At 40.7% G+C, this 10,390-nt stretch overlaps 1 protein-coding gene across 1 annotated transcript; it reads left to right on the forward strand.

Annotated features, from left to right (window-relative positions):
* Positions 1-8,823: 8,823 nt before the first annotated feature.
* HS3ST1 (heparan sulfate-glucosamine 3-sulfotransferase 1) lies at positions 8,824-10,098 on the forward strand. Its single transcript, XM_026068501.1, has one exon. It carries the CDS (start codon positions 8,895-8,897, stop codon positions 9,855-9,857), a length of 963 nt encoding a protein of 320 aa, XP_025924286.1. The 5' UTR covers positions 8,824-8,894; the 3' UTR covers positions 9,858-10,098.
* Positions 10,099-10,390: the final 292 nt, after the last annotated feature.

Consider the following 10,390-nt stretch of genomic DNA (forward strand, 5'->3'; position numbering starts at 1 on the left):
GCAGGCGGGGTGCTGCCCGGGGAGCCGCGGGCGCGGGAAGCTTGGGGTGGACGCGGGCGCCGGGCGATGGCGGAGGGGCTCTGCCGCCCCCCGGGTGCCAGCCCTGCTGCCCCGCCGCGGCTCGGCACCTGCTCCCAGCAGGTGGGAGCCCCGCGCCCGCCCGCGGAGCAAAACCTGCCGGCGCCGGGAGCCGCGCGGCACCGCACCCCGCCACTGCCCGAGCAGGCTGGGGAGGCATCGCTGCGGAGAGCGGGGGTGGCGAGAGGGGGAGGGGGGAAAAAGGGGTCAGCAGCACCCGCATCACAGCTCCGTCCAGATTTGGCCCCGGGCACTTTTTTTTTTTTTTAGCCTGGTTTCCCTCGGGGCTAACCGACAAGGGCACATAAAGGCAGAAGGGCACGGAGGTGAAAGCAGAGCGCAGGGCTCCTACCTGACGGCAGAACAACTTGCCAGAGCTGCTCCGAGCATCTCTGATCCGCTCACCTGCCGCGCGCTGCCCAGATGCAGCGCGCCAGACTCCAGCCCTGCAGCTGCACGGGGCCAGCAGCAAGTGGGCTTCGGCGGCGGGTAGGAGAGCACAAAACCGTAACTCGAGCTCACCTCTGCGCTGAAGCACTGGCTCCCTGCTCTGCAATAGTGCAGGGCAGGCTTGGGTGCTGCAGTTTCAGTGCGCTTTTCAGGGCTGAGGACATAAAGGGCTCAAATCTTTTGAGGATAAAAAGATGCTGGGAGGCAGGGGTGGCACTCCCCGACTGGGGGAGTTCTGGCAGGTCTTTGTCTTGGTTTGGTCTCATCTTCCAGCCATTCAAAAGATTAGGAAAGGGCACCCTGCTAAGTAGAGCCAACTCAGTCATCCCAATTGATTGGGGATTTAAGTATGACTCTCCTTCCACTCTGTGTTAGTGCAGTATGCTACAGACTTTCTCTATTCCAAGACTATTCTTCTTGGGATACTGGGAGAAAAAAAAAAAAAAATCTGGGAAGTCCCCTGAATTGAAGGAGGCTTCCAACCAGCCACACGTACCGGGCTTGAAGAGTTTGGGGATGCAGGGACCATCCTTTTGGCATAAGAGACCTGTTCATTGCCCATTTGCACCAAGAGCCCCTGCAGTATATATGGCAGGTGGAACATTTAGTAGAACAGGTTCAGTATAGTATATGCCCTTGAATTGGCTTACAAATGTCTGTATAGATAGATATATGAAATAAATATTTATGTATCTGCCAGCATTTCTTGCACTCCTGAACAGGTGCATTTCCCGCATTTCCCACTTTTCAATAAGAGCACAGTTACTGACATCAGCTTAGGTGTCTTGCACATCAACCCTTTGAGCACCCCCCTCCCTTTTTTTTGGTGGGGGTTGGAGGGGGGGGAGAAGCAGAGGTTTTTGAAGTTACCACCATCAAATGAATGCCTCTGGTAGGTCAGCAGCAAGATTATGCATCTGAAGCAAATCCAGCTGCTGCAGTGGAGAGGCAATAATTTAACACAGTAAAATCTGACCCCAGAATTGCCAGGTGCTGTTTTGTGCCCCCCTCCTTGTTAGGATACTACCTTGGTTATTTTGAATTAGCCATATACTTCTACAGACCTTACAGAAAAAGAGAGTGGGCAGGAAACAGTTTGCCAGCACAGAAGAATATACATACAAAGAATATATATACATGTACAGATACATAACTCTTCTATTTTTCTATTAGAGGAAACCAGATATGTTTTAGTCTGTTGACTAGCCCAGGTTCTCTCCCTCCCCTCCTCAGAAATGCCACCCTAGAGTTAAGAAGCTATCGGAGCCCCCAAATATGTCAAAACTGATGCATTTCCATGAAGAGTTTTGATAAGTAAAGAAATGAAAATATCCCTGGCCGGTCTAAAATGGAAGATCCTGCTGGGTCATCTCTCTTGTCGCTCCAGAGGGAGAGGGTTCCCTCCAGGTCACCATGTAGTACTTCGCTTAGTAAATTGATTGGTTTAGCTCAGCCTAATACAGTGATGACCTCACCAGGGGGTACTCTGCTGTAGTGCTATTTTGAAGTCAAGCAGCAGGAGGGTGGCAGACAGAAATTAGCTTGGAATATGAACTAAAAGATTATTTGGAGGTTTGGTTTTTTGTTATTTTTTTTGAATGCGTCTTACTGGTATTTGAAACAGGGCCTACATCTACAGAGAATGGTAAGAAATTGCTTGGCAGAGGTAATGAAAATGGGATTGCTTAATATATTGTGTTCTCTTTTTCAATACAGAAAGGGAGCAAGACAGGACAGAGCCATCCTTTCCCACAGGTTGCATTCCTGGGGAGGGCTCTGATGAATTAGGAAGCAGCTGTTAGCTCTGTGATACATTTCTGCTTCCTAATTAGAAGGTGACCCATTTTGCTTGGAAGTGGGGAGGGGAGTAGCTTCTGGATTTTGAATTGAACATTTGGGTTTACTGGGAGATAGAAAAGGCAGCACTACAGTGTACTTCCCTTTCTCTCTATGAAAGAATTAAAGTCGTGACAGCTATTAAACAATTGCTAGAAGAGGCTGGTAGAGGGATTCCATTTTAGCAGTCAGTACAAAAATTTCTATGCATCCTGAGCTTTTCCAGTTTATTTTTGTTCTGCTATAATGTCCCATTTTACTTTTACCTGCATGGCAGTCTCTGACATCTAAAGTGTTCCATCTTACTTCTAAGAATTTTTTATAATCTCTTGGCATGAAAGATCACAATAGTCCCTTCTGACCTTAAGAAAAAGAGTGCATGTTATATATAACTACAGTCTATTATAAATTCTGCTACTTTATTGCTCACATTGGAGCTGAACTCCTTCTTTAGAAGACATGAACTGGTGACCTAGCTAATTTTTATAAACTGTATTTATCACAGCAGGTGCAGAAGTGTAGCAGATTCAGCCAAAAATTCTTCCCACCAAGTCAGCCTTCCTCAGCTTATTAAGTTCCTCTAACCAATATTTAGAGATTTTTAAAGTATCTTTCTGAAGTCTTAAGCTGATAGACAATATATCATCTTACCACACTGAAATTGTGACTAGATTTCTTAATATACTGACTATAAAAGTTAAACCTTTTGTTTTAAATATGATTAAATAATTTGAGGCATGCAGACTAGGTAGTTAGACAGTATCAGTTAGTCCCTGTAACACAGATTAATCCAGTTTCTTATCTTTTCTCCTCCCCTGTTAATGCATAATTTTTTTTTTCTTGTATAATGAGAGGTGATCAATAGTTTATGCCCCTGGAGATCTATGGCTTCAGTAGTGTATAGTTCTATTTAATACACTTGTCTTTGTACAACTCACTGTAAAGCAAGCAATTACTTGTAGTTAATTATGGGAACCAAGAATTCAAGCATTTATTGGCACGTTACTTACATATATATATATATATATTTTTGAATGTGATTAAAAAACAGTGGCAGGGGGGAGTATGGGAAGCATTTCTTCAGGAAGAGGGCATTGTGAAAAGGTTTAACATTTAACAACAGCAAAATGCAGAATGTATTTCCAAGGAAAAAGAGTTTCATAAACCAACTATATTAAAAAAATAAATTAAAAAAATGCTCCTTTTCCTATCAGGAAAAGCTCTCGATTGAGCTTTAAGTGATGGTACCTGTACTACAGAATATAATGCTAACTGGGTACAAAATATCACTTGAAAGAGATCATATAAACTACCAGGGAATATATCCTATGGCAAGCACCATCTATTCTTAGAGAACAGGAATATATACTGTTCACAGCAGTGAATTCTTGAAGAATTTCAAGTACGCTAGAATTGATCTAGTTCAGTATTTTTTAAATATAGCACTGAATACAAATATTCAGATCACTGACTTTTCATCAGTTTAGAAAGTTATTTGTAGAGCTGGTTAGCTGAATTATGGATTTTTTCCCAATATAAGAAGCCAACATAGTAAATTTGTGAGTTGTACTGCACAGCTAGTTTTCACCAGCAATGAAGTACTCTTGTATTTTGCAGTATTGAGTGCCCAAATATAGGCTTCTAAAGCAAAGGAAAATAACACAGCCCACAAACTCTCCTAAGGTTCTGTCATATCTGCAAAACTAAAGGTATTTTAGAGAGTAAGGTATTTCCCTCAGATTTTCAGCTCTAATCTCCCTCTAGAGACAAACCTTAGCAACTGATCTGTGGTCCTCATTTAGGCCAGACTGGGTGTTTTAGATGCCTCTGCAAAGATGCCTGCAGTGAAGTGCTTCAGCTCTGCAATGAGAGAAAGTGAGGAGGTGTGAAACTGAGCCTGCTCTTCCTCTGTCCCTGCAGCACCACAAAAAAAAACCCACAGCTTTTGTTTAATGATGCTGGTGGGAAGTCAGCTGCATGCTTGTGGAAAGAGTGCATTAGGGTCCCTTCTCCCAGTCACTGCCCTGGCAGCAGCCACATCTCATTAACTCTGCTGAACCCCTTGGTACTTCTAGTGAGGTATCCCCTTGTCAGGGTCCCCGTGGTCCCTCCTTCACGCTTACTGACTGCTGTATAGACACTCCTGTGCGTTGCCTCCTACTCACTTGGGCAGCTGAATCTCTAAGGCTGTTATGAAAATTCAGAGCTATATCCACTTTCCTATTTCCCCTCTTTCCCACCCCCAGCAAAAATGAAGTTATCGATCCAGGCAAAAAGCTGATTAAACTAAAAATTATATACAATTTAGGTAGTTTAGGTTATGTCCTTGAGTGAGGATAAATATACTGATGCATTCAAATACCTTGGTAATGTGGTAATACATGGTCAGAGGTCATAAAACAGCGATACATGTTTCAAAGAGCACTGAAATGTGCTTAAAAGTCATTGAAATATGACAGCTACTGCCCTCATATTGCATTTAGTGAGAAAAGTTTCCATTTATTGCCAAGTTACTATTACTTTTGAAGAGGTTTTAATCATTAAAGCTGATTTGATTGGCAATGTCCACATTGAATCTTGTTGAATAAACAGTATGGTACTTTTTGCTAATTAATTGGAGAAAGCTGAAGAAAAGATTAAGAAAAAGCAATCAGACTTTTTGAAAAGTCTTTGTATAATCTTCAAAGCACCATTTAACATAAACTGTTTCTTTTACCAACTTGCTCGTTTACTGGTAGCAAATACAGTACTACTAACCGTCGGTTACATTTTTGTGCTAATCTGGAATACGAAGTCATTCAGTGAAGTCATGTATGCTCTGAATGACTTGTGGAGGCAGTGAAGAGAATTCTTAAAGCAGAAAAGTAATTTGGCAGAGTGGCTGCTATAAATTCTTCAGTGCATGCTTATTATTGTTGAAACAGTTTTTCAGACCTACAAATTACAAAGCTATGGAATATACATTTGCATCATTTTATATAAACTGCTGTAATTCTAGTCACCAAATTGCAGATCTGCATGAAGTACTAAAGAGGGCATAAGAGAAGAAAGTTGAATGACAACCAATTTATATGCAGTTTTATTCCTGGACACCACTTTGCCCACACAACATATGTTTTGTGCTGAATTTAGAGGAATATTCATGTCCATTATGTTGCACTAGTCTAACCCAAACAAAATCATTGGACCAGATATCAAACCTATACAGTCTGTAAGAAACAAAAGAGAATGAAAAGAAAGACAAAGCCTTATTGCGTGCAAGTAAAACAACAGTAGTATATATGTACTTTGAATGGCATAGTTACTGACATGGTTCATTAAGTATGCATAAAGGCAGTAAATACTACAGATACCCTGTTGCAGTGTGGAACACCTGATGCACACCTGAACAAATAGTAGGAAAAAAAACAAAAACCAAAAATGCAAAAAGCCTGAATTCCATATGTTTGAAACATAAGATACTCCCAAGTTATTCTGAAGTCTCATGTTGTAACAGAAAGCAGTTGCTTTTGTTTATTTAGAAAAAAATACTCCCCAAACAAATATTTCAGTTAGGAATGAGCAGACAAGGAGGCAGCTCTCCAGTGAGGCTCAAGGGGCTACCTGAAGCAAGGCCCTTGCTACCACAGCTGTAATATCCCACAAGCTCGATTCCTGACAGAGCGATGTGAGCCTAAGACAAGAGCAGAGCTGCAGTTAAGAAACACTTTGCTGTGTACTTTATTCCACCCAAACATTCCCATGCTATATCCAGCCAAGGGAAGGCATGTTTAAAAAAAAAAAAGTTGGTAACTGAGTAGTACATAAACTATAAATTAAAAAACAGTCCCATGAACTGGCACCTACAGTTCATTTAAAAAACAACCAAACAAACATCCCAGCAGTGTGTTGTGTTATTAATAACTAACTGCATGTAGCAGCTAAAAGTTAATTTTTCTGGAGACAGAGAGCATACTTCAATCTGACAAATAAGAAATAAGGGCTTCCACTGTCAGGCTTAAACTTAACTCCTTTCAACAACAGTTCAACCTGTTCTCACTGAAATCCTATTATGCTTTTCCAGTAAGGTGTTAAGACAACCCAGACTTACTATTTATGGAGCTAGTCACTCTTAAAATATACTCTGGAGTAAGTGGCTATTCCTTTAATCTGTGACCTTAAAATTCATCAAGAGTTGATGTTTTGTTGCTCTTATGTACTCATCAGTCATCTATCTAAACAGACTGTTGCTGTATCATTTGATCGCATTGCACCTAAATACGGCAGTAGCTAGTTCACTGGGGACATAGACCATGAATTCACCTGTACTGAATTGTCACCCAGTGCCCCCCAGGGAGGGGTTAAAAATTAAGAACATTTGTGGCAAAAGCTGAAGTGGATTAAACTGAGAAAGATTAACAAGAACAGCAAGGATAGGGAAAGCAAGCAGGAGGTTACTGACAGCAGCCAGAATGGAACTCTTTTAACCAGAGAAAACTCATAACAGTGACCAAAAAATGAAAGAACGAGTATCTCTGTAAAGTTTCCTCATATCAGACATCACAGAATATCCCAGGGCAAAACCTTCTGCCCAAGACAGGGCATGGCCATGAGCTCAAAGCCCATAGGTACATGGGGAAGCAGATTCCTATGGCTTTAGGTCCACCATGATGCTTTGCTTCCCTCACCTCCCAGCCTTGATTTCTGCTTCCTAACAATACAGCTGCCTTGTAGCCATTTAAAAGCAATAGAAAAGTGAAAGCATGAAAATAATAATCATTAGCAAACATCAGGAAACAGGTGTGCTCCATTCAGGATGGAGTCATGACCTCTGTAAATGACAAAATATCAAACAGAACTTTCTAGATTGCCTAGAAACACATCATTAGTCCTTGTCACACTGGGACTTAGCTTACTGTGGAAGTCATTAGTTTCTTTTCAGATTCTCTGGAGAATTTCCAAAACTTAGCCCTTGCATTTCCTCAGGTTGTTCATACGTAATTTCATGTTCCAGCCTTGTTAGCTTGTGCAGCACAAGTTGTTCCAAGCTGAAATTCAGTATTACAGTGGCCTAGAAAGGCAAAGTACTCTGCCATCATGGCTTCCACTTCTATATGGTGTTATACAATACCAAAATCCTACTTACAGTAGCCCTTCACCGAGGTTAGAAAATCTTTAGGAGGCAAGCTAATATAGGAAGCTTCTATATACAGCCAGCTTATCATATGACAATCTTAACAGGTTTGCTACATTCACACATGTGATATAAGGGAGGCTCAGAAGGCCATTAAGATATCATTCCAAATATTATATTAAAAAAATCCTGACCTTTAAGTTTAACTGCAGTATTTACTAGTCTTTTGATAAACAAAGGACAAATGTAGTTGTTTACATCGCACAGCCTGCTAGCCAGCTCTGGAAATGACCTTCACAAACAGCCATGGCATATTTTCTCTTCTGAGTACTTGGATTGGGACCATAGATCTTTTAGCATTTTGCTGATGCAGACATACTATAGATTATAATATAATCGTTATCTTACCGTTCTGCAGGATGAAAGTGCATGCCACCTTCTTTTCCAAGGCATACGTGCATTTAGGCCTTGAGAAAACGTACCCAGGCCTACTATCACAGAGAGCAGGCTTCAAAAGATGATTCCCTAAAACAAGAAATGTCTTCTCATAGTCATTTAGACCAGAGCAGAGCTTCTTCCTTTCGCACAACTCTTTACCCCCTTGTTTTGTAGCACAGGGAAACCCGCTCAAACGCAGACTCTAGCCTCAGAGACCATAAGCTCACAGCAAATGTTGATGTCGCTTAAAATCCACACAGAAGTTCCACTTTCCCCTGCTTTGCTGCTCACCCCGAGCTCTTCATAACTTCCTCCTAGGAGACCATTACGCCCTCGCACAGGGGGGTGCTCTCTTCCTAGGTAGGAGGCTTTTTCCCAGGAGGCCCTGCAGGAGACTACAATTCCCACGATTCCTGCACCACACTCAGCTTCGAGGGAGGCTGTCTTCTCCCAGCCCACACCTTTTCCTGCCCAGGTTTTGTTTCTAAGACAGACCTATTCTTGCAGATAAAAAACATTGAATTCTCCTGTGATAGTGGTTCAACTCCACTGAAATCAGATTTACAAAAAAAAAAAAAAATAATAATAATAATAATAATACTCTGGATGAATCTTGGGTGCAAGAGAAAGATTCACAATGTTCATATCTCCTGATGACTGGAAATCCTTTTCTCACAGCATTATTGTATGTGCCTGTCCTTAAAGAATTTAATTCTATCCAATGATCTATGAGCCTCGAGTTGGAAAAGATAAAAGAGTTTGATCAGTTTTGAATATCAAAAAAATACTTGCAATGTAGCTTTAGTAGTGATATATATGACTAAAAAATAATTTCTTTTTTTTTTCCTCAGCAAAGTTTCTGTTTGAGAAATACGTGTTTGCTCAGCAAAACAAAAGCAACGTTTAAAGGTTGCTCTCTGTGGAAATCACTCCATGCCCCATTACCTGCTTGAGTGAAACCAGACTAAGAAGCTCTGTCATGGCAGCTTTTCTGCTGGGAGCTGTGTTGCTTATTGTTCAACCTCATATAGTGCCTTCCAGACCGGCTGTAAATTCAAAGGCTGAGACCTCTTCTCAGTCTGTTTCAAGAGAGCTTTTAAAGAAAACATCTCAAAAAAATGACTTCAAGGAAAACATTCATTCTAATGGATCATGCCAGCAGCTACCACAGACTATTATTATTGGAGTGAGAAAAGGGGGAACAAGAGCTTTGTTAGAGATGTTGAGCCTCCATCCAGATATTGCGGCAGCAGAAAGTGAAGTTCACTTCTTTGACTGGGAAGATCATTACGGAAACGGATTGCAGTGGTATATTAATCAAATGCCATTCTCTTATCCCCATCAGATCACCGTGGAAAAAACTCCAGCATATTTCACATCACCGAAAGTGCCTGAAAGAGTTTATAACATGAACCAATCAATGAGATTACTCCTGATTTTAAGAGACCCAAGTGAGAGAGTACTATCAGATTACACCCAAGTGTTCTATAATCACATGCAGAAGCACAAGCCGTATCCATCCATTGAACAATTCCTGATTAAAGATGGTGAACTCAATGTGGACTACAAGGCAATAAACAGAAGCTTATATTACATTCACATGCAAAACTGGCTGAAGTATTTTTCTCTTGATCACATCCACATTGTAGATGGGGATAAACTAATCAAAGATCCCTTTCCAGAAATAGAGAAGGTAGAGAGATTTTTGAAGTTATCGCCACAGATAAATGCTTCAAACTTTTATTTCAATAAAACTAAAGGCTTCTATTGCCTAAGGGACAGTGGTAGGGAACGCTGTTTACATGAGTCAAAAGGACGAGCACACCCACAGGTAGATACCCGGTTACTCGAGAAACTGCATGAATATTTCCATGAACCCAACAAGAAATTTTTTGAGCTTGTTGGCAGAACATTTGACTGGCACTCATTTGTGGCAAGTTAGTGGTAAGCTTCAGAACCTATGTTCCAGAGTACATTTAGAAATTTTAAAAAGGGCATTTAAGCTATAATTTATTTGTAAAATCCATAAATACTTCTGTACAGTATTAGATTCACAATTGCCATATATACTAGTTATATTTTTCTACTTGTTAAATTTGAAAGCATTTTGTATTGTTTTTCATGGTTGTTAACATTGTGTATTATGTGTCTATATGAAGAAACTAAAATATTTCACTGCAGAAGATACTCTCTTGAGAATGTGTTGTCTTTTTAAGAAATAAGAGATTCATTTCAACAGAACCTTTCAGAATTATCTGAATATTTTGGTCTTTCTGGACTATTCTGGACTTTCCCCTTTAACTGCTAATGAATATACTAGACTTTACATTTCCCTTTCTCTTGCTTTAAAACATGTTGTTTAATAATTTATTTTTATTTGAAAATGTTGTTGTGGTTAGCAAAGTGTTCCATCCTGCTTTACAAAATTATTTCTTGATAAAGTGGTACTTCCAATACATGCTGGGACATGCACAT

The sequence above is a fragment of the Apteryx rowi genome, unplaced genomic scaffold (assembly GCF_003343035.1).
Source record: "Apteryx rowi isolate R43461 unplaced genomic scaffold, aptRow1 scaffold_272, whole genome shotgun sequence".
In the NCBI taxonomy this organism is placed as follows: domain Eukaryota; kingdom Metazoa; phylum Chordata; class Aves; order Apterygiformes; family Apterygidae; genus Apteryx; species Apteryx rowi.